This window comes from Corella eumyota, chromosome 4 (assembly GCF_963082875.1).
Source record: "Corella eumyota chromosome 4, kaCorEumy4.1, whole genome shotgun sequence".
Classification (NCBI taxonomy): domain Eukaryota; kingdom Metazoa; phylum Chordata; class Ascidiacea; order Phlebobranchia; family Corellidae; genus Corella; species Corella eumyota.
In genome coordinates this window covers 2,045,075-2,069,110 of record NC_137493.1, presented here as the reverse complement: position 1 = coordinate 2,069,110, position 24,036 = coordinate 2,045,075, and the positions used below count along the sequence as shown (strand labels likewise).

At 30.7% G+C, this 24,036-nt stretch overlaps 6 protein-coding genes across 6 annotated transcripts; 5 read left to right on the top strand and 1 right to left on the bottom strand.

Moving 5' to 3' along the window:
- Positions 1–1,026: 1,026 nt before the first annotated feature.
- On the bottom strand, positions 1,027–7,082 carry LOC145750263 (uncharacterized). Its single transcript, XM_082566254.1, has 10 exons — positions 6,849–7,082; positions 6,605–6,729; positions 6,083–6,239; positions 5,901–5,936; positions 5,662–5,801; positions 5,069–5,206; positions 4,462–4,616; positions 3,743–3,886; positions 2,898–2,992; positions 1,027–2,070 (listed from the first exon to the last, which is right to left on the bottom strand). Exons 1-10 carry the CDS (start codon positions 6,914–6,916, stop codon positions 1,839–1,841), a joined length of 1,290 nt encoding a protein of 429 aa, XP_082422380.1. The 5' UTR covers positions 6,917–7,082; the 3' UTR covers positions 1,027–1,838.
- Positions 7,083–7,377: 295 nt separating this feature from the next.
- On the top strand, positions 7,378–8,269 carry LOC145750242 (phosphatidylinositol N-acetylglucosaminyltransferase subunit P-like). The gene is made up of 4 exons (XM_082566228.1): positions 7,378–7,515; positions 7,703–7,775; positions 7,894–7,994; positions 8,112–8,269. The coding sequence occupies exons 1-4, from the start codon at positions 7,434–7,436 to the stop codon at positions 8,267–8,269; spliced, it is 414 nt and encodes a 137-aa protein (XP_082422354.1). The 5' UTR covers positions 7,378–7,433.
- A 21-nt stretch (positions 8,270–8,290) lies between these two features.
- Positions 8,291–11,717, top strand: LOC145749520 (cytosolic endo-beta-N-acetylglucosaminidase-like). The gene is made up of 6 exons (XM_082565305.1): positions 8,291–8,553; positions 8,978–9,166; positions 9,363–9,480; positions 9,631–9,779; positions 9,849–10,034; positions 10,558–11,717. The coding sequence occupies exons 1-6, from the start codon at positions 8,291–8,293 to the stop codon at positions 11,477–11,479; spliced, it is 1,827 nt and encodes a 608-aa protein (XP_082421431.1). The 3' UTR covers positions 11,480–11,717.
- Positions 11,718–15,345: 3,628 nt separating this feature from the next.
- On the top strand, positions 15,346–19,679 carry LOC145749351 (cleavage stimulation factor subunit 1-like). Its single transcript, XM_082565098.1, has 8 exons — positions 15,346–15,566; positions 15,897–15,986; positions 16,052–16,186; positions 16,426–16,575; positions 16,904–17,030; positions 17,446–17,621; positions 17,996–18,196; positions 18,843–19,679. Exons 1-8 carry the CDS (start codon positions 15,381–15,383, stop codon positions 19,077–19,079), a joined length of 1,302 nt encoding a protein of 433 aa, XP_082421224.1. The 5' UTR covers positions 15,346–15,380; the 3' UTR covers positions 19,080–19,679.
- A 189-nt stretch (positions 19,680–19,868) lies between these two features.
- LOC145749352 (uncharacterized) lies at positions 19,869–22,819 on the top strand. The gene is made up of 6 exons (XM_082565099.1): positions 19,869–20,562; positions 20,625–20,663; positions 20,759–20,806; positions 20,968–21,269; positions 21,439–21,626; positions 22,062–22,819. Exons 1-6 carry the CDS (start codon positions 20,022–20,024, stop codon positions 22,222–22,224), a joined length of 1,281 nt encoding a protein of 426 aa, XP_082421225.1. The 5' UTR covers positions 19,869–20,021; the 3' UTR covers positions 22,225–22,819.
- A 158-nt stretch (positions 22,820–22,977) lies between these two features.
- On the top strand, positions 22,978–23,939 carry LOC145749516 (uncharacterized). Its single transcript, XM_082565301.1, has 3 exons — positions 22,978–23,398; positions 23,460–23,489; positions 23,872–23,939. The coding sequence occupies exons 1-3, from the start codon at positions 22,978–22,980 to the stop codon at positions 23,937–23,939; spliced, it is 519 nt and encodes a 172-aa protein (XP_082421427.1).
- Positions 23,940–24,036: the final 97 nt, after the last annotated feature.

The following is a 24,036-nucleotide window of genomic DNA, read 5'->3' as shown; positions in this document are numbered from 1 at the left end:
TTAAACCTTAGTAATTATTCCGCTTAAGATCTTTGCGACTACCTACCCGGTAAACGGATACGAAACACCTTAATTATGATGGAAATAATGGGACATTATGACTCATACTAAACCTCCCAGACCACAATCAAACAAGCTGGTAAGTCTACTGTCAGCAAACATCAAATTTCGCCGAAAAATTAGGTTGTTTTTTGCTCGGTTTTTGGTCGTTTTTTCGGTGGTTATAAAAAATTAAAGAGAAAATTAAACGTTGCAAAATTTTTGTTTTGGTACAAGAAAAGTAAGAATAGTTAAAATACAAAGTTGACAAAAATTGAACAATAGATTTTTGCGAAATTGCTAGTTTTGGTTCAAATTAATTAAAAACATTTAACCTTTAAAAATAAACAAATCTTCAAAAAATCCGATCTTTGAATAAATGGCAATATTTAAGATTAAAAATGGCCAAATTGGAAAAAAATTTGAACAACAATTTATAGAATTCTAAATTATTAAAATTCTATTTTCTCAAAGAATCCTGGAAACATTGTTGCGTCATTTATAAACAATTACGAAACAATGACGTCATATTTGATTGCAATACTGAAATTTTACACTTAAAAAATTGATTTGCTTATTTTAAAATTATTCACATCCGTTCCTATATAAATTATTCTTTTGTTTTAAAACTAAAAATACGAAAGATCGAGTTACTAATCACGTGCAAATTTATTTATGACGTAACAAACGTACCATTGTGACAAAACTGTACCAATCATATAACAATTAACATAATACAAAAATTATAAAATTGATTCAATTTTCTAAAACATTTTTTAATAAAGTCACACAGATAAAATACTTGAAATAAAAGGTTAAAAAGATTAGAATTTCTAGCGCCAAAATTCTCGAAAATTAATACGAATGTAATAACAAAAATAATTTAAAACGCATACAAACATGATTTGTTATTACCACAAATAAAATAAATACTTTCATTTTTATCCTACATAAACAAAAACAAACAAAGTTGTAATTTTCTAGATTATTAAACGTCTTAAAAACATGCTATAAAAATAATGAGTAAAATCTAATTAAAAGTGCATAAATGTACCTTTATAGTTCATCTTAAAGAGGTAAAACTAAAAAAATTTGATAGGCAAGATTATAAATAGTTACACACAAAATATAAACCACAATTTTGCCAAAATTTTTAGGTCCAAAGACTAAGTCAAAAAAAGCAGAATGTGTTCTATTTTAAACGAGAATTATTCATCATTTGTCGTTGGTACAGGATGGTTACAAAAGCAACCCACGACATTCTTATCATTTAAATAATGTCTAATATTTATTATTAGATGTGCATGTCCCGTCTAACAATCACAAACTGTTACAGACATTATTTTGAATCACTCTTTTTAACCCAGTTTTTAAAGATTCGAAAAATTGAAAAACTAGTTTAGCTTGTTTTGGGATTCTGATGAAATAAATAAATGTTGTGTTGTTGACCTCAACATTACGTTAAATCGTGATTGCAAGTTTGCACCTAATTTGCCCTGGGTGATTTAAAATTTTGAGCAAAATTATCTCTATGAAAAATCGAAAAGTTTTTTGCAAGCCTAATACAATCTTGATCTAAATTAAACGCGAAAAAGCCAAGTTCCGCTTAAAATAGAACTTCTATCATCAAAATAAAACTGGTTCAAACAACAACATATGTCAAAACTTAACCACACAAAATAAAAAAAATTAATTAAAAAAATGTTGATCACCCAATACTTAACGAGAATAAAATAAATATAAAAATCTCTAGGTAATATCTGCATAGTAACGTAACAAATATCAAGAAATTGCGCCACCTATTTCATGACGTCATCAACCGGTGCAAATTTAATTGTCGGTGGGTTATTTGGTCTAGCTACTGGTAAATACTTGTACGTTAAATCCTGGTCGGCAGGCGACAAATCCCAGTCGTAGCCTCGCAGCAGCCTGCTTGCTACGTCATGGATGATAGATTGAATAAACTTTGTGCCAACACAAGAACGGGGTCCGGCCCCAAAACAAAATAATAAGTTTTCTTTCCCAGCGTTGCTAAGTAACAAATAAAAAGTAAATTGTAGAAATAAATTCATAAAATTATTCCGCTTAATTAGATTTTTTTAAGTATTTAAAGTGAAAAGTAATGGATTTGCAAATTTTAAAACTAAAGTCCAATTTTTTAACCGATTTAGTTGCAATTTAGTTATATAACTTCAAGTTAGTTAACAGACTGGTTACAATACTTAAAACATTTAATCCATTTACTAGCCAGTTAATCTGGATTAAGAACTATCAATACTGGGTGACCTTGTTTAAAAATAGTTCAAAATATTCCGAAAATTTCTCTTAATGCCGGTTTTAATTTTAAAAATGATTTAAAATTTCAAAAGTAAGTTGTGAATCATTGTACAGCACATTTCTGTGTATTACACACTTGTGACGTCATTGCACGTAATAATGGTTATAAGCTCAACCTGATTTGTGTTTTTGGGCTATAATCAAAATGTTAAATTACCAGGAATTTTATAAATAATTCCTTTGTTAGTTTATTATTAGCCAGTTTATATTTAGTAAATAAATGTGTGTCATTCAATACTATTTACAGTTTTAATTGGCAATGACACTATACAATTAAAGTTAATTTTAACTATATGACTAACTAATGAAAAAACGTACATTTAGTATAAAAATATTATATATATAAAGTTTAAATAAACGCGAAAATTTTAAAATTTATTCTAAAATTTCTATAAAACTTTTTGTGTAAGTAAAAAAAATGTAAATATATAAAAAAAATTTCTATAATTTAATAAACATGACATTGTCAGCGTTTTTATCAAGAATATGTCTCTATATAATTAGTTAATTAATTAACTTACCAAGTAGTCCAACGTGCTGGATTAAATTGGTTTGGTTTTGGAAACACATCGGGATCTCTATGCGCAGGTTGGGTCATATAACATAAAGCATAACCCTGTTAAATTAAACATACAAAAATAAATTTAACTCCAGTTGATATATTTATTTTGATATATAGCATGTTGTGTTTATTAATAACAACATGTTTTTATATTTAAAAGTTTTTTATTGTTATTTAATGCGGAGGCGGCTTGAAATCCCATCCGGACAAAACAACCACAATAAAAAAAAGATTAAATTAACTGATTAAAATCATCTTTAAAATAATATCTATAACTTACTAATCACAATATTAAAATCAAAATATTATAAAAAAACAACAAAATATGAGTAAAATTGAATTTACGTTTTTATTTATGGGAATTTGTTATTACGTGTTTTTCTAATTTAGCGCACAAATTAATATAGCATATCATAACAACTAGTAAATTAGTCATTATAACGTTGGACTAAATATAAAAAAAATAAAGAAATGTAGGTTTTTTGTTAAAGTGTTATTCTCAAAATAAAAATGTTATTTCATGTTGTCATGGGAGAACTAATAAATTGTTTTTATGTGTCATTTGTTCATGTACTACCCTATAACAGTTCTCATGTACTACCCTATAACAGTAAACTTTTAATAAAGATTTTTAAAGATCATACCAGCTTTAAAAATAACCTAATAACAAATCAATTAATATTACCCACAAGATTTTGTTAAATATCCAAAAGTAACTAAAAAAATTAAAAAAAAACTAATACTGAAACAAAACCCAATTCAACTTGTAGTAGTACCATATATGTATATATAATAGATAATAACCTTTGGTATTTTGTATCCATCAATCGTAGTATCTCTTTTAACTAACCGTCTACCACCAAATATAGGAGGCCACAATCTTTGTACTTCCAGTAAACAGTTGGTTAAATAGACTGGATCATTTCTAGCTTGGTCGCGATGTTCTTTCTGTATTGAAAAAACAACGTTTTAATAAGAGCTTTTCTAATAAAATAATTTAACGCTAATTTTACAACTGAAAACCATTTTTTTTTTACAAAAAAAAATAAAAAGTATTTTCAACCAAAAATTTACGAAATGTCTAATAATAAAAATCGGAACTTTTAAACAGGTTTAGATTTTTAGATTTTTGTTCTTAACCTGTTTTAAAAAAAAACAACAACAAAACGCTAAAAAGTGGTTTTATAAACTTTTAAAAAACATAAAAATATTAATCTTCAAATTGCGTCTTCAAGAGATTATCGAAAGTTGAAAAACGAAAATAAAACGTAAGTCGAAACAGGTTACGCTGACTTTCGACACCACATCGACCATACACAATAAACTTTACACACGAGACAGTAAACTTTCCTCAAATATGTTAAGTACAATGTAACGGTATATATACTACAAATAATAATTTTTTTTTTTTTTTAATAAAATTATTTTAAAATAAATTAAAAAATCAAACATTTCATTTTAACAATACCAATAAATTGCAAAATTAAAATTTGTTATATTTTAATTTTTGATTAATTTCTCACCATTTTTGGACCCGACATAGCGGTGAGAAATGACGTAATAATCGATGCAAAAGCTTTCGGAATAATCGCGGATACAAATAATAATAAATGCTGCTCCATGGCCCCATCGTGCGGAAACACAGAATCACGCATTCTGTCCAAAACACTTTTATTTCCTGAAATAAATTTAAAAATGTTTTCAATAATATTTAATAATCAATATTTTGAATATGACACACCAATTAATTGTTATGTATGTTAATTAAAGCCCACATGACTAAGTTAATAAACTAACATTAACAAATATAAAGTATGACTGGCAGCGTGGTGTAGTGGTAAGAACACTTGCTACACCACACATAAGGTTGTGGGTTCAATCCCCACTGATCTCATGCTATTATAAACGGTGTAAACTCCTGCTGAGTCAGCACTTATTTAGCAGCATAATTACCGGGCAATTATAATCTATAATATCCCAAACTGCCACAGGCAACTCAGGACAGGGTCGGAGTAACTTATGTTACTCCATGTTTAAGTCGCGCATTCGACCTTCCCACATCGAGGATTAAGATATATACAAAAAAAACATACAAAATTACATTATAAATTTAAATACTATATAACATACCATTAACATTGTTGGTATGTTGGGTGGATATAATTTGTTTAATATGAACTTGTAATTTATCTTTTGCTTCAACAGCCAAGTTAAATGTGGAAGGTCCACTTAGTGGAATGCTTATATTTAAGGGCACTGAAATTATACCTAAAAAATATTTTAAAAAAAATATTAAAAAAAAAAATTAAAAAAAATAACAAAATGAGAAAAAAAATACTACAATTAAAAAGAATCAGGAAATACAGAAAAAAGACTTGGGTTAATAAGCATACTGGAAACAGAAAATTAGAAGTGTTTCAGTAAACAAACACATTCCTTAAACTATCTTACCACATTATTTTTATTTTAACACAAAAAAAAATTTTTGTTTTTAAAAAATCTAACTTTGTGGTATATATATATTATTAAAAACATCATTTAATTCATACAATTAAAAAAAACATTGCTGAATTAAAAAAACTAGTTAATTGAAAACCTTAAAAATCAAAAAAAATAAAAAAACTTTCGTTTAAAATATAATTTTAATTAGTAAATTAAATCACTTATACTTAAAATTAACTTTATATACTAAAAAGTAAAATATATTTGTTTAAAATAAATACCATGCCATTGTTGGGTAGCAAGTTGTGAAATTGTGTTCGAAATATTGGTTGCATTATTTTGATCTAAGCCAAGAAATAACTGGAGACATAACGAAGTCATTAAACTTTTAAACTCTTTGTAAACTGAAATTGGTGTTGTTCTGTTAAATATATGAATTATTTATTATAGTTGTGCTTCAATTTCTTTTTTAAACAAAAGTTACTAAAAACAAACAAAACCTTAAAATACAAATGCTTACCTAGTTCTTATGGAATCAATAAAAGGCACAGTTAACCTTAAAAATAAAACTTGATTACTATTTGTAATTTTATCGATGTTAATAAATGTTTTTTTAAGTGTATATTATTATAGATTAAGTAACATATTTATACTCTTAATAACTTTTTTTTAAATTGTATTTAGGTATAAAAAATAATTTACTTGTCTATAGTTTGTTGATAAATTTGACTATTCTTAAACAAAGGAACAAGACATAATCTTAAATGCATCGCACTTTCCCCATTTTCAAACAAAATATTATCTCCATATAACCGATATAAAAAACTTCTGTATCCATGCTCAAGATCATTTGATCGCTCTAAATTAAATTAATAAACTATTACTTTAACACTTAATATATACTATTTTTTATATATTTTTATTCTTGATGTGAAAAGGTGTTTCACCACCTAAACATAAAGTTACAACTGTTATTCTGACCTAGTATCGAGTTGCCATTGGCAGTTTGGAATATCATAGATTTATAATTGCCTGATAATTACACACTGCTGATTAAGTGCTGACTTAGGAGGAGTTCATACTGTATATAGCGCATTACTCAAGGGCGCTACAGCATAAAAGTAGTAGAGATCAAACCCACAACTTCATATAGTGTAGAAAGTTTTAAAACACTACACCATGCTGCCAGTTAAATATATATAAAATTAAAAAGCTTTTTTAAACCTGTTAACATCTCTTTAACATGATGTGGAGAGCACAACATAATAGTTGCATGATTTAAAATACGAGTTTGAAATATCCTTGAGGATAAACTTTTTATTCTTGATTGAACAAATTTCTCTGGATTACTAAAACATTAAAACAACACTAGTTAAACTTAATAGCCTGATAGTAGTAGCATATAATGTAACAAAAAATTGTTTATTTTGTAAGTTAGTATTTCTATTTAAAGACAATTTAAAATAACCTTGCAAATTCAATTGACTTGTCCCCTACAATTGGATAACCACAAGAACCGGGTATAACTTTTTTCATTTTTTTAAATACAGTTTGACTGTTTTAACACAGCCTGACAGGCTTCTTGGCTCTTGGTCAGGTTGGTGGTGGCTGTTGTTTTAGATTAAATAAATTTAAATAAGTGCACTGTCCACTTTTACTAACTAACTAGTAAATTCACAAAATTAAAACAGAAATCCCCTGCTTTACTCCAAAAACTACAAAACTAAATGCTTACCGAATGTTTTGTTTACAAATAGAAAAAAAAATTGGAGGATAACCTACTTTCGTCAATCGAACTATACTAGAATCATTGTATAAAATGTTGACAAAATTCAAAAACTTATTAATTAAAAAAACACTTAAATGATATATTAAAGTAATTTTGCTAATTTTGTATTGTAAATTAGCATTTTAATATCGAGGATAAATAAAAACAAAAAAAAAATAATTGCATAAAAGGGGAATTTTTAAGGAGGTTGTCATTCGAAGTTTACAAAAAGTAAACAAACCAAACTTTTTTTAAACTTTGTTAATAAATTGTCGAACTAGACTAATGCCACAACATTCTCCTGCGCCGACACCAGAGCGAGCTTTATACGGTTTTGTTCTATACATCTCTAGTTTTTTGCTCTTTGGTAAGTTTATAAATTTATTTGGTTACGTTCGTTTGCAATTTTTTTAAATTAACGTTAAATATTCGCAATATTTTGTATTATAGCTAAACTATAGAGCTGTAATTTTTATTAATAAAGAATTTTTATTATTAACAACTTTTTTTTGGTAGCTTATTTTGTGTTCAGTATTTGAATTTTCTTGTTTTAGGTTTGTACATTGTATGGGCTTACTTACCTGAAAAATATTTGTTATCTGTTGGTCTTGATTTCTTTCCAAAACAGTAAGTTAAATTAATAAAATTATATTAATGTTTTTGTACAATTTTTGTATGATTTTCTGTAAGTTATTGAATTTTAAAATAAAAAAAATGTTTTTTTTATATAAACTTTTGTTTTTAGATATTGGGCTGTAGCAATTCCTTCCTTTTTTGTGCTTTGTTTTATTTTCTTTCTGGTTTCTTATTTTTTCATCAACTTGAACAGCTCATTTGCATTAAAAGGTTTGTGTGTTTATTTTAAACTATTTAAAATATTTATTTAAATAAACTTATGCATAATTTAGGCTTTGTATTAATATGATTACAAAAATATATAAAAATAAGTTTTTGGTTTTCTAGCTGAAATTGCTGAGTACGATCATATTCCTGAAAATTTAGATCGAAAAGATTTAAGTAATTTGCTTGGGAACTCTGTCCTACCTGTGCAAGAAGTTGAAGTAAAAAAGAAAAGTGAAATTAACTCAAGAACGCTGCAAACTATCAATTTACTTGAGTAAAACGATTAAATTGTTAACAAAATGAGTGAAACAAAAACTTTTCATTTAACTGTCGATTTAAAATCTCCATCAACTTTTGTTGGACGAAGTGTGGAGGATGGCGTTCCTGTCACCTTACCGCTGAAGTCTCTTGAAGATCTGTTGGCATGGCAACCCAATGACCCTGATGACAAAGGTCAAATGTTCTCGGTGGCATGTGTTCCGCACCATCCCAAGTTAATAAAAGAAGGTGAAAGATCGACTCTGGTGTGCCATGATTTTAAGGGCGGTTATTTAGAGGACAGGTAAAATTAGTTGGCTATATATTACGAGTGTATTCGTATATATGTTAAAAGGAAATTCCACCTTAAAAAATGTCTTTGATTATAGTAAAATTTAACTTTTTTAGCAAAAGTTAAATTTTTTTTTCAGCATTTGTTTTAAGTAAAACTAAGTTTTTTATTTACTGGATCATTTGTACTTTATGATTTTCAAAAACACTTTTATACTTTGCTGCGCTGGGTAACTCCTTCTTGTACTTTAAGAAATTGCCTAATTCTCTTTCATACTTAACGGTGCTACCTAATTTTTTTTGTATTGGACGGTTTTTACTAATTTTGTCTCTTATTTGAGGTCCTAAGAATCCCCAAGAACCTTAAGTACAAGCGATCCAGGTATCCTAAAAATGATTATTAAAGCTTATAAATTTTTTTTATTTGTTAACTTTAGATTCGTCCAAGGTGTGAATATGACAAGCATACCCTACCACTTTTTGCACTGGGATAAAGTGGATATTTTTGTTTATTTCTCGCACAACTTTGTCACAATCCCCCCAGTGGGTTGGATCAATGCAGGGCACAGAAACGGGGTAACTGTTCTTGGAACTTTTATCACTGAGTGGGGTACTGGATACAAAAGGCAAGTTGTTCTAAATATTAATGTTAACAGTTTAAATATGATTTTTAATTGGTAGCACTACATCTTGAATATGTTAGTTTTACTTTTTGTATGTGGGTATATCTATGGTGTGAAAGCTTTTTTAATTAAGTGTACCTAACCCAGTTATTTTAGTTTGTATGTGTAATTACATAATAATTAAAAAATATTACTTTAGATGTAAAGCATTCTTAGCTTATCCTGAAATAAGAAAAATTGTTGCAGACCGATTAGTATTACTGGCAAGTTTTTATGGCTTTGATGGTTGGTTGGTAAACATTGAGAACGAAGTGCAGGTTGGTGTTCTAAGTTTGTTTTATAAGTTAATAAATAATTCTTATACCTACATTTCTGTAATGTAGGTATTTTTTTAAAATATAATAAACATTTTACAACACATTTTTTACAAACTTTAAATTTCATTCTATATTTTTGACTATTTTTAGTTATCTCAAGTTCCTTCTCTAATAAGTTTTGTTGAATATTTAACAAAACAAATGAAGAGCGTTGATAAAAACTCCAAGGTTATCTGGTATGACAGTGTCACTGTTAAAGGGGAACTTCAATGGCAGAATGAGTTAAATAAAAATAACAGGTTTGTTAATATCAAAATGTAAAACTTTTTTTAATTTGCGTTTTGATTAATAAAAACCTTAATTTTTAGTTGTTTTTTCGATGTCTGCGATGGCATATTCTTGAATTACACCTGGACTGAGGACAATCTAAAATCATCGTACAATAATGCACACCAAAGGGCAGTAGATGTATTTGTGGGGGTTGATGTTTTTGGTAGGGGTTGTTATGGGGGAGGCGGGTACAATACCTTTGAGGCATTAGAAGTAATAAAAAGGTAAACAAACCAATACTTAATTGTAGTTGATTTGGTCATTGGTTTAATTTGTCCTTATGTCATACAGTCTTAAAGCTAAGTTTATTGCTTACTCTGATGGGTTAAAAACAATTAGCAGATTTTTTTTTTGGATATATATTTATCCTCGATGTGGTAAAGTCGAATGCGCGACTTAAACATAGAGTAACATCAGTTACTCCGACCCAGTTTTGAGTTGCCTGTGACAGTTTGCGATATTATAGAATATAATTGCCTAAAAATTAAGCTGCTGATTAAGTGCTCAAGGGCGCTACAGCATGAGATCAGTCAGGATTGAACCCACGACCTCATGTGTGGTGTGGCAAGTGTTCTCACCACTACACCACGCTGCCGGTAAAGATTAATATCTAGACAAAATCATTAGATTTATAGGTCACCTTAGACCAAGTTAGGGTGAATATAATAATTCTTGTTGTTGTATTTTTACATAGGTATTTAACAAATAAATTCTTTAAGTTTGTTGTGATCACTCATGTATGTTTAGATGTAACTTGTCCACTGCCTTATTTGCACCTGGCTGGGTTTACGAAAACTTGGGTGCTGCAAATTTCCATGCCAATGATGAAAAATTCTGGGAGCTAATATCATCATATTGTGAAGTGCATTTCAGCACTGGTTTTGTTGTAAATCACTCTGGCGTTATCAGAGTTGGATTAACAGAAATTTTCTCTGAAAAAAAGTTTTTTTTTAATATGAACGATCAGCAATATCTTCCTTATACGGGTGTTCATTTTAACAACCCTACTCATACAATGTATCAAACACTTTTTGTACATAATGCAATGCTTGATGGAATATATTTTAATTGTAACTTACATTCATTCAACAACTCTATAACTTTAACTTCTTTAACGGCTGTCAGGATTTGTCAAATAACAATAGAAGGACTCAAATTAGAATTAAATATCACTGGAGAAGATTCTGTTAAAAATATTTCTGGTTTTACTATTCAAAATTTTGACCATAATAAGGCAGGTTGTTACATGGTTGTTTTATCTGCAGACAAAGAATTTGTTGTTAAAAAAATTGCAGCTTCTGTTCAATGGCTCCAGCTTGATACAGGTAATGTTGTCACTAAACCTAGTACTATTGAAAAAACAGAAAAAAAGTATACAGATTATTCTGTATGTGATGTAAGCTGGAAAAAAGGAACAGGCGAAGGGTCCTTGTCCTTATCCTTTTCCTTGCTTTTTCCGAAAACTATGCAAAAAGATGAAGTTAACATAAGTTACACCATAAACCAACAATTGAACAACACACGTCGCGCAAGAGACGACACTAATGTAGTGTCCTACTGTAATGGGTATAGGTTTAATAACCTAAGTGTTCCTAACCCAGTATTTTATGGTAAATGTTCAATTGAGCTTAAAGTTGACAATAAACTTCTCAAAATTGAATACTTTTAAGCACAAAAATTAATTTATAAAAACAACCTTCGACTGGCAAATAAGATAGGTTTGCACTTTATAATTCAGTTTTTGTGCGATTTTAAAACTAAGAAAAATACCTTTGCATTTGTAAAACAACGTCACGTTAATTAACTTTTTAAACAGAAGCGAAATTTAAAAATGTTTTATTAAAGATGTTAATTAATTTTCTACAATCGACAGGACTTCTACGATTAGCTAAAACAGCAGACCCTTTCCCAAGAGAAATATAAAAACCATTTCTTTAAAAATGAATTTTTTTTTTAACATAAATGTCATTATGTAACATACTTGGTTATTGTTTTTATTTTGTTATTAGATTTAGACTTGTAAGAGATGTGTACATACCTTTTTTGAATGTGAGTGCTTTTAATTAATTGTTTTTAAAGATAACATTTTTTATTAATGATTTTCGTACATAACCAAGTTACTGAAATAATGTTGAGTATCTTCAAATTATATTTTATTAGTTTATATTACTTTCAATTTTTATCCGCAGCACCTGGAATGCGTTGTTGTAATTTAATATTTAAAACGAAAATGAAACCTTATTTCATAACTTCATAGATTGAGTAAACAAAGTAGTTTCATTTTCGCTAACTTAAATTAAATTTTAAAGCTGAACGAATAGTTTAATATTATTCAGCTCAAGTATATTATTCAATATTTGCGTTTGTACTGTATTGTACTTTATAACCATTGGCGTTAGCTGCATTGTGAATATTGTAACATTTGTAATATAGCACGCACAATTTAAAGATTCAATGGATATTGATAAGTCAAAGTCAGAATTAAGCCTAGCTAGAAAAATCAATGATCAGCTGAATGAAGATGGATTGGAGTTAAATAAATTAGAATGTGGAGAATTACTTTACGAACTCGGAAAATGTTATAGAAGGAAAAGTCCTGATAAACTAAGCTTACTGATATGTGCTGTTCTTTATAATGAAGCAATACTTAGAAATGTGAAAAACATAGACCAAGTAAAAAATGAGCTGAAAGAACTATGTCAACATTTACTCAAAATGGCCGGGGCTAAAAATCCAAATTTTGATGTAATTTCGGTAGCTAGCGAATGTAAACTCAGGTTTACGGAAATGCGTAAAAGTGTTCAAGCTGATTTAAGTAAATTAGTCAAAGTGCCTGAAGTTATGGAGAATTGTGAACCAGCAAAAATAAAACAATTTCAAGAATCTAAAATTAACACAATGGCTGTGATTCAGAACAAATTGACGTCGGAGTTTGTACAAACATTTTGCGACTTATCAGCAAAAATATTTCAGGCTATTGGAAATCCCCCATGTCGATATTCGCTTGTGGGTTCAGGATATCTAGCTCGTAATAAAACGACGCCGTACTCAGATTTTAAGGGCATGATTTTGCTCGAAAATGAGATAGAGGAAAATGAAAATTATGACGAAATTTTGGAATATTTTCGTTGGTTTGCAACTCTATTTAGCTTCGTTTTAATTAACTTGGGGGAAACGCCAATCAACAGTAACGACATTAAATCGTTTGACAGTTTTAAACTGAAGTTTAAAGATCAAGTGACAAAACCTGGAATTGATTTAAATAACTTGGGCAATTTCAAAATGTTAGAAAACATTGAACTCATTAAAACCTCGCAGGAAATGACAAAATATTTGTGTCCTGATTTTGTGCAAAAAAATGTCAAAGGCTCTTCAATTGATGATGCATTGGAAATCATTGATGAGATTGGAACTACCAGGTTTATAGCTGGGGATAGAGAAATACATTCACAATTTCTTCAGCTCTCGCACAAGGCACTACAAAGTAACCATGAGCTTTACATTAAACACTTCAAGGAAAAACTTGATCGTGAGTTTATTCCGTTTGATGTTTTGTACAAATGTGAAGATGCTGGTCCTGAAGAGAAACGTAATGTTCGAAATATGATGTGTAGTTTGTCAAGTGTTTATGTAAATATACTAGCCAGGAAGTATTTGTGCAAGGACCTAACTTGCTTTGATATTTTATCTACTCTTAAAGACAAAAATCTCATTTCTGAAAACGATGAAAGAACTTTGAAATATGCATTAGCCTTGTCATCTGAAGTTCGCCTTAAATCTAGTTTCGAAGATGCTAACAAGCAGAATTATTTGGAGTGTAATGCAACAGAAGATAAGTTACAACTGCTGAATGAGATAGGACTGCAAAGTGCAGTTGATTATTTTGTTATTATGTCAGCTCTGCAAGAAAACTTAATGATGGACGAAAAGAAGGTATGTTTTGATCTCAAAAAAGTGCCTGTTTACCTCATGGCTTTACTAGTTACTGACCAACAAGAAGCTATTGAATATATTATGAGAGTCGAAGAAATGGATGGCCCCGAACTAGACGAAGCTGTTCAACTGCAAGAAAAAGGAGAAAAAACGCAAAAACATGGGAATGGCATTATAGCTATGACTCTTCTAGAACTAGTTAAGAAACTTAATAATAGTTTATCTTCGGCTGACACTGAGAATACTAGTTCAATTGAGTTGCCAAGAACCAACGTTTTAATTACAGCTGTTACCGATTATTTGGGTCTTACTGAGGATCAAATTTTTCAACTGAAGTTATTATATCACAACGTGACAAAAAAGTTGGATCAAGTGGAAAATTCAACAGACTCAGTCGCACACTCTAGTGGAAATACAGAAACACAGCATTTACCGAAAAAGAATGACTTGGATATTATAATTAAGGCGGTTTTGGGGGTTATGCTTTGTAGTGGGGGGCAGAATGACCAGTCAACAACGATTAAAACAGAAGGGAAATTGTTTTTCAAAAGTTTGAAGCAAAACTTACGTTCAAATGCAAAACAATCAAACCTTGATGGACAGAAGCGCAAAAAAATACCAATAAGCAGATATTTAATGGAATGTGTTAATAAGAGTCTTCCAAAAAGTTTCAAAGCATTAAACCAAGAAAAAAGAGAAAAATTTATCAACACTCTTGATAAGTATATGCTACGAAAACCGATTGAAAAATTTTTCTCTACTGAGAAAAAGAATCTAAAAGACCCAGTCAGTGAACTAAGGTTATGGATAAATATACTTGGGCTTGCAACCGACGGAATTATTGGAAAAGTTTTAATTGGATTGGAAATTGTTAATTTAAGAAATGAAAGTCTAGAAGTTATAGTTGATACTATTGCAGATTTCTTGGTGCAATTTGTGAACAATCCTAAAAAATAACTTTATTTACAATCTTGTAAGTTTTTAGTGTTATATTTACTATATGAATTTTTTTTAATTTTAATCTTTACATAATGATAATGTTTGGTACATTTTTATATTAATTCTTTCATTTTTGGTGCCAGAACGAGACCTAATTACTGTTTTTTTTTATTTTATGCCCAAATGAGCACCGTTGTTTTGCAGACGACACGTGCGTTTACTTTGTTTGTTTGTAAAAAAATTGAAAAAAAACTTTACTTATTAAGGTTTAATGCTTGAAATTATACATTTATTAACACTATTGGCCTACATAGTTGTGTGTCTGTAGTGAGAGTACTTTAAAAGATATGTATATATCCGATCATGTCAAATGCAGTTATTTAAAAACGTAAAAATGCAAATGATGTATTATGTAGCAGTTCATAGTTTTATTTTATTCAAGTATTTATATTATTGTTAATTGTATGATTTTGCTGTTATAACTTTGTTACTGTACACTTGTCAATGTTGGGTTAGTTAGTCTTTTGTATTTTTAATAATTGTCAATACAGTTTTTGTTGCAAGGCATTTAACCACTAATTTGTATACTTTTTTTATGTTATTATCGTTATTTTGGTCCCATTTAAATTTTTATTATATTATTATACTTCCTTCTAGAGACAAATAAGAATTCCAATAAAAAAAAATTAAATTAAAAAATGGCGTATTCATATAAAAATGATGAAGTAAAAATGCGGGAGAAATTGTATCGAGCAATAATAGGTCAACTTCAAAATGATGGTTATATTGCAATCTCGAAATCTTTAATATCTCAAGTCAAACCAGTAACACCATGTATCCCTTCGGATAATTTATTTAAAACATTTTCTGCTGGCTATGATCAGGTATTTTTGGTCATTAGGTTTATTTTATTATGCTTAAAATACTACTATTATGTTTATTTTGTTTGTATTTTAATAAATTAAACACCGGGATTCAAATCGGGGACTTTAGATCTAAAAACAAAGAAATAAACTTTCAACTGATCCAATTTAAAGTTTAAATTATACTCATAACTCTAAATTAAGACCAAAAATTAAAAAATTATTCCGAAGATTAAAACCAGGTCCTCATGAATTTATAAACAAATCAATAATTTTTACTAGAAAACATTTAAATGTTAAATTCATTTCTGTACCGAGTTAAAAGGTTCATTTGTATGGGTTTAATATCAGGTTGAAAGAGACAAGGAAGAAATGATGAGCTCAGTGGATTCTTTTGCTCCAGGAAGAGGAATTGATCTTGAGTTTGAGAGTGAAATTCAGGTTTGTTAAATTTTGGTTAGAAAGAATTGTTTTACACATGGACATATAATTAGTTTTTTTCTTAGATTATTTCACCTGAAGCAATCCAGTATGAAACCTGTTATGTAACTGCCCATAAAGCTCCTTGCCGAGCAGCCACATTCTCACAAAATGGACAGTATATTGCTACTGGATCAGTTGATACTTCTATTAAAGTTTTAGTAAGTTTTTGTTCTTCAAAATTGTATTTTTTAAGTTTGTAAATATGGATTAATAAGTTGTTGTAAATTAAATCAATATAATAAATCTTTTATCATTTTTAAGTATTAATTATAAGAATATATGGTTTACAAAGGTTAAAAATAAAATTTAAAAATGTTGTTTATATATGTTAAACAATAAAAAATAAAGTTTTAAAAACAAAATTGAAAAAAAAATTGTATATAAAAACATTTTTTAGGATGTAGAAAGAATGTTAGCTAAAAGTTTTAACCCCGGCGATATTAACGGAATGGACCAATCACAGAACATGGCTGATCACCCAGTGGTAAGAACTTTGTACGATCACGTCGATGAAATTACAACCATCGCATTCCACCCAACCCAACAGGTATGTATACTACAAGATTTTTAAAAATAATTGATTTTTGTTAAGCTATTTTTGAATATATTAAATATATATACTGTTATAAACAATAGAATCTATGTTGTTACTGGAAACAACGTTAATTGATGTTGTTATGCTTTTTAAATTAGAAATTACTTTTTTTAACTTCTGCTATACATTTTATTTTAACCACTGCTCATACAGTACATACTCTAAATAAAAATTTACTTTAATATTGGGGTATTTTATAAACAATATTGCAAGTAAAACAGTTCCCTTTTTTATGTAAAACTAAGCTCACCAGAAATTTAATGTTTTTTACTGTTTTTAGATCCTAATATCTGGGTCAAAAGACTACACTGTCAAAGTTTTTGATTTTACGAAAAGTTCGGCAAAAAGAGCTTCGAAGACGATCAAGGAGGTTGAGATGGTGAGGGAAGTTGCTCTTCATCCTACTGGTGAGTTTAAAACTGGGCAAGCATTATGTTAATTGAAAAACATTTAGATATAAAGACTATTTTTTTAATTTAGTTACTTACTTAAAATTTTATTGATATTTTAACAGTTTGGTAAAAAAAAGATTATTTTTGTTTTTTACTATATATTATTAAAGTATTTATGTAAGTGAACATATTAACAAAATATTAGATATAAAAACTTTTATTTAGTATATATATAATTTAGTCACTTACTCTCCAAAAAAAATGAAAAAAAGGGATTAATTTTGTTATAGTTAATGCCTTCACTTTGATCTAGTTTTTGTTTATGCTTTAAAAAATCATTTTACTTATATAACGCAATATAGATAAAAAAAAGAAAATCAATGTCTTATACATTTCAATTTATTTAAAAAATATGTATTTTTACTTCTAGGTGATTGCCTTTTAGTTGGAACTAACCACCCTGTGATTAGATTATATGACCTCGAAACTTTTCAGTGTTTTGTTGGAAGCCAAGCTGCTGATCAACACAAAAGTTCAGTGAATTGTTTGTGTTATAGTCCGACTGGGAACATCTATGCCTCTGGAAGCAAAGATGGTGCTATCAAAGTGGGTCCTTAATTAAAAGTCTAAAAATATTTAAACTTTTTACTTTTTAAATTATGGTTTACTGTCGTATTATTGTAATTATTTACTGAATAGACAGTTGATAGAAAACCATATGCTTTTAAACGCTATTTTACAAACAGTGGATCATTTTTATCAATCTTTACTTACTCATATATCAATCTTTACTTAATCATTTTTATCAATCTTTACTTACTTTGGAAAATGCTCGTTATTTATGTAAATAATTTGCCCTAAAAATATGTAAAATGTTGTTTTTCAATAGTATGGGTAGATACCTAAAAATATTTTATTTTTGTGAATTTAAAGTCTTCTGTGGTTGTATAAACCTTTTTATATTTTTTTTCGCATTTTAGATATGGGATGGGGTTAGTAACCGCTGTGTGGCAACCTACCCAGGTGCCCATGACAACGATGAGGTGTGTTCCACCGTGTTCTCAAGAAATGGAAAATATTTGCTCACCAGTGGCAAGGATAGTGTTGCAAGATTGTGGGATTTAGCTTCACCAGGACAACCTGTAATGGTATACACAGGAGCAGAACTAAGTGGAAAACAGGTGATGTATTTGTTGATTTGTTCTATGTTTGAAATTGCCATTTTCTTGACTATCATAGGGTAACTTTTTTTTGTATATATATTTATCCTCGATGTGGGAAGGTCAAATGCGAGACCTAAACATAGAGTAACATTAGTTACTCCGACCCAGTCTCAAGTTGCCTGTGGCAGTTTGGGATATTATAGATTATAATTGCTCGATAATTATGCTGCTGATTAAGTGCTGGCTCAGCAGGAGTTCATACGGTTTATAGCACCTTACTCAAGGGCGCTACAGCATGAGATCAGTGGGGATTGAACCCACGGCCTCATGGTGGTGTAGCAAGTGTTCTTGCCAGTAGTTACTTTTGTTATTTCTACACTGGCAAAAACTTGGCTATAGCACTTATCTCAAAATGGGATCAGTATTTAACACAATGTTAATAAACCCAGCTTTACATTTTGAATCTGGTGCTTAATAAATTATAAAATGTGAGTCTATTATTCCACCAATTATTTCGTCATTTCCTAGAGTTTGCTTTTGCTACTTCGGCTATTATCTAATCTGTGGTATTGCTTTATTATCAACTAATTTATATGTGGTTTGGCAGAACTTTGGGCCTTGATTGCTTGGAGTAATTACTAATTATTTTGAGTTTTATATCCAGGCCCATCGTGCACAAGCAATTTTCAACCACACCGAGGATTACGTTCTATTTCCTGACGAACAAACTGTCTCACTTTGCTGTTGGTGCTCGCGCTCTGGCGCCAGACAGCGGTTGTTATCTTTAGGTCATCAAGCCCCTGCGCGTCGTATCGCTCACTCGCCAACTATATCTGCTTTCATTTCGTGTAGCGAGGATTTTAGGGCTAGATGTTGGTATAAGCGGGCGGGTAGCGACTAATATTGTGTCGTCATATGACATCATAATACAACACGTCTAATAGCCCACTTAACATGTTGAATTTGTTTTTGGTTTGTTTATTAGCCGAATATTTTTCAACACACGTCTATATGTCAGCTACTGTATAGATGGAAAAGCGGTTGGAATTTGCCATTACCTTTAATGGGTTTTACTTTATTTAATGTTAAAGACACTTCGCTGCTGTTCTCTTAGATCTATCCAAAATAACGCGTGTTGTAATTCTTCTGTGGATTAACTCGTCATTACAAATCACTGCCTTTTTTATACCCTAAGGAAAAATAAATTATTTTATCAACAATATATTTGGATGTGTGGGTTTCTGATTATTTTTATATTAACCGATGGTTTTTCGAATCTTGGTTTATCTTTAAGTGCGGTACAACCAAATTCTTGTGTGTGTAGTAAGTGCTAAAATAAGATGTTGTTTCTTGGTATATATATAGTGGCTAATATATTTAGTTGTTTAAAAAAACACATTTTGATGAGTAATCAAAATTCATAAAATTCGTTATTTTTAATCAACAATTGTTACGACTTTCTCGAATTGATGACTTCTTTGCAACTTACAAAACAAAAACGCGATGATTAACTCGATTTTAAAACGCGAAAAAAACAGCCATGGGCTACTTTTAATGTTTCGAGATATTACGAACTTGATTTTGTGAACCACAACATTTTAAACACTCGGTTGAGAAATTTTTGTGATTAATAAACTGCTTGAAGCAATTTTGTTACGAATTTCGATATCGGATTTGTGTTATTACGATTTAGTAGTTCTTCGAACGTTGTTGAACCAAGTACTACAGTTTTACATGAGTTTATAGTAAATTTTTTATTAAATTTAAATTTTTATTCGTGTAAGTCGACTTTTAGAGTATAAAAAAATTTAATTATTGTAAAAAAAGTAAAAAACAAAAAAAAATGATTAAATTTATAGTCGCGTTTTCATTGTTGACGTCACTGACGGTCGCCATGACTCCGAGACGGGTTCGTTTAGTTTGTGGGACTAGCAACGGATCCCGGGGACCACCTGGGATCCCGGGAAAGCAGGGCCCTGCCGGAAATGCCTCGCCTGCGGAAATCTTAGGATTTTGTCGGTGTAAGGGAAACAGAGGAGACCGGGGTCCGACCGGGGAGACCGGAGCTGCCGGTTTCCAAGGCCGCAAAGGTGAGCCCGGTGTTGCTGGTGCCGCGGGGCGCGCTGGAGAAATGGGTTTAAGGGGTGAAATCGGATTTGGAATTCCTGGGGTCGATGGTGCGAAAGGAAGTAAGGGATCTCCGGGAAGAGATGGTGATCCTGGAAGAAACGGGTTCGGGATTCCAGGAACAAAAGGCGAACGCGGGGACGATGGTAGACCCGGAGGTCAGGGATTGAAAGGGGAAAGAGGTGACGGTGGTGACGCCACTCGTGATGTCACTAGATTGGAGGCACAAGTAGATGTATTGACTCGTCGAATAAACGGTAAGTTTGCATTTAATATAAAGCTAAATTTTACAAATCTAAAGTAAATGTATTGTTTACAGCTTTGGAAGATACGATTAGAAGTTCGGGCCGTTTTGTAGGTGAGATTAAATCCTAATACTATCAATTTTTCATACTTAAACGGTTCTTACAATATGCTTGTATATTTTCCTAATTCTTTTTAAACTTCTTATAGGTATAGATAGCGTTACGTCAGCGAAAACAACTACAACAACCGAATCACGTAAGTTCTGTACCAAAAATAAGGTTATAAGCGTAAGACTTTATAAAAAACAATTTTCTGGGTTAAAAATGTAGCTTCGTTTTTAATTTTGGATGTTATGTTGAATTTAAGCGACTGAATTGTGGATACACTTGCTAATGAATTGCAAATTTTTGGTTTAGCTAATACTTGCCCAACAACATTACTTACATTTCCACGTGCTCTGCCAAGCGATTACGTTGAATACAGAGGCCCTGGTTTACCAGGTTTAGCTAATCTAACTAATCTAGTAGCTGGTACCTTCTGTATGTCAGTTATGCGACCCAGTCGAGGCAATGTTGCTCTATTTGATTATAGTACCAATGACTTCTCTTTCGCTTATGCACTTCATATTAGTGAACGAAGTGGGACTTCGATAACATTTAACATTGCTGACCAACATGTTGATTTCATTGTTTCAACTGGGTTTGCTGTGAACAAAGAAGTAAGTTAACCTGCTGTTGCCAACGATTTTTCTATTTTTTCAGCATCGTGTTTGTAGTTATATTCTAAAGGTCGAATAGTGTGGCTTAAACCCAAAATCTTTCGGCCTGTAACCACACTACTGGACTTTTAGTAACGTATATTAATCAGAAACCAATTTTTTGTTCCAGGAACATATTTGTGTTTGGTTCGATTCTGCTTCTCAGGGCGCCGGGTTGTATGTTAATGGAGTGGCAGTTAATCCGTCCAGGAACCAGTACGACGGGACCCGGGTCAGGGGATTCAGGATGATGGTTTTCGGGCAGCTTTACAACAATGGCAGTCGAACACAGAAGTTCCACTCAACATTTTCATTCAGGTAGGATTTTTATTCGGTTTTGGGTTCACATATGGGTAAAATGTAAGGGGTCCAGATGTAAAAGGTTCATTTTAAGGGGTTTTATTGTAAGGGGTTCAGACATTGTGGTCTAAATGAGTAGGGTTTAGATAAAGGGTTTAATTGTGTGGGGTTCAGACGAAGGGTTCAATTTTAAAGGGCTTAAATAAAAGGGGTTTACTTGTAAAGCGGTTTAATTAGAAGGTGTTTGTTTAAAAAGGGTTTAAATGTATGGCCACTTTTTGTTACTTACGACAGATTTAAGTCGCCGCAAACAATGCCCAACTTACAGGCATAATAAAACAAGATTATTATACACTTGGGACAAAGACAACTTAAGACTAAGGCTTAATAGAAAAAAGGGCTATCTATATTAGGTTTTTACATTTACAAAAGTTTATTTTTTTATTTTTACAGGGGTTCAATCAAGAACTTTGTTGTCTACTCTCGTGTTTTGAGCTCGCGCGACATTCAAAAAACAGCAACTTGCAGCTGTCCTCCTGGTTTTATATTTTATCCCAACCCTGCAACTGCAAATGCTAACAGCGTTGCAACAGCCGTGAGGTCGAGTGATTGTTAAATTTCTTTTTTTCATTGATATTGGAGGTTCAAAATAAAAACAATTGTGCGACAATAAAAAGAAAAAAATTTGTCAAATAAAATATGTATTTTAAAATGTGCTTTGCTTTTTTGTTGTAGCCTATGTACATTTCTGCTCGAAAATATGTGTTTCAGTTTAAGTTAATCTAAAGTTCATGGTTTTAAGCTTTTTTGTATGTGGTTATTTAAAATGTCAAGCTAAACAAAATATAAAATAATTATTTAAAAAGTAAAAAATGTTAATATGTTATTTTTTGATTACATGTTCGTACTTTTTTATTGATATCAGAAATTGATAAATCACGTGACCTTTTTTAACAGCTATAATTGTGTCGTTTGTGTCGTCATAGTTTGTGGGTTGTCACGTGGTGGCCCTCTTTCTTATGTATATTCTTAGTGTTATTTCGTTACAGGGGCTTGTTATAAACCTGTTACGTTGCTTGTTGCGTCACAATTCGGGATACTTATAGTTTTGTGCTGATCGTTGTTATTACAAATTTGAAAAACTTAAATTTTAATTTAAAAAAACTTGTTATTTACATTTAAAAAAATGTTTGGATTGAATACATTGCCTAAAGCAATTTTTTGTGTAATCAGTAGTTTGTGTAGTTTCAAAAGTTGATAGGCTATCTGAAAATATTTAAGCTTTATAATTGTTTTAAATTTTAATTCATTTTTAGCTAAAATTGTTTGTTGCAAAATAGAATAGAAAAAAGGGATTTAATTTGAAGAAATGATGAAGTTTATTGTCGCGTTTTTATTAGTGACGTCACTGACAGTCTCCGGCATTCAGAGACGAGTTCGTTTAGTTTGTGGCCCAAACAACGGACCCATGGGACCGACAAGACTACCGGGAAACCAAAATCCACTTGTGGGGTCTTCTTCTTCAGAAATCTTTGGAGTTTGTCAGTGTAAAGGGAACAAAGGAGAACGGGGGCGGACGGGGGAGACCGGAAACGCGGGTTTTTCCGGGTTCAATGGTGCAAAGGGGTTACGCGGAGCTCCAGGACAAAGGGGTTATCCTGGTATAAATGGGATCGGTTTTCCGGGACCGAAAGGAGACCAGGGTGAAGTTGGAGGAGTAAATGCTGCCGTCACTAGTGATTTAGCAAGATTGGCGACACAAGTAGAATTGTTAACCCGTCGCATAAACGGTACGTTTACAATTAACATTAAATCAATTAATTTCACTTATTTTTAATCTTTATTTTACAGATTTAGAAAGAAGTGCTGTCCATGTGGTTGGTAAGTATAGCATAAGTTTAACACAATAAACTTACCTTCATTTGTACCATAAATGTTTGTAATGCTTTTATCTTTTTTTACCGGCAGCGTGGTGTAGTGGTAGGAACACTTGCTACACCACACATGATGTCGTGGGTTCAATCCCCACCGTTCTCATGCTGTAGCGCCCTTAAGTAAGGCGCTTGAAACGGTATAACCTGTTGAGCCAGCACTTAATCAGCAGCATCATTATTGGGCAATTATAATCTATAATATTCCAAACTGCCACAGGCAACTTAAGACTGGATTGGAGTAACTGATGTTACTCTATGTTCAGGTCGCGCGACTTTTGCACATCGAAGATAAAGATATGTACAAAAAAATCTTAATATTTTTACTGTAGATGATCACGTTAATACTCGGCCTACTACTACTACTACGACAGAACGTCGTTTAATTGTTCGTGAGTGAAGTTATTCTAGTTTTAAAGTCGAATTAATTTACTCTTACCATGTGGTTAAAACAAATTGTAAATTTTGTTGCGCTTTCAACAAAAGTAAAATTGATT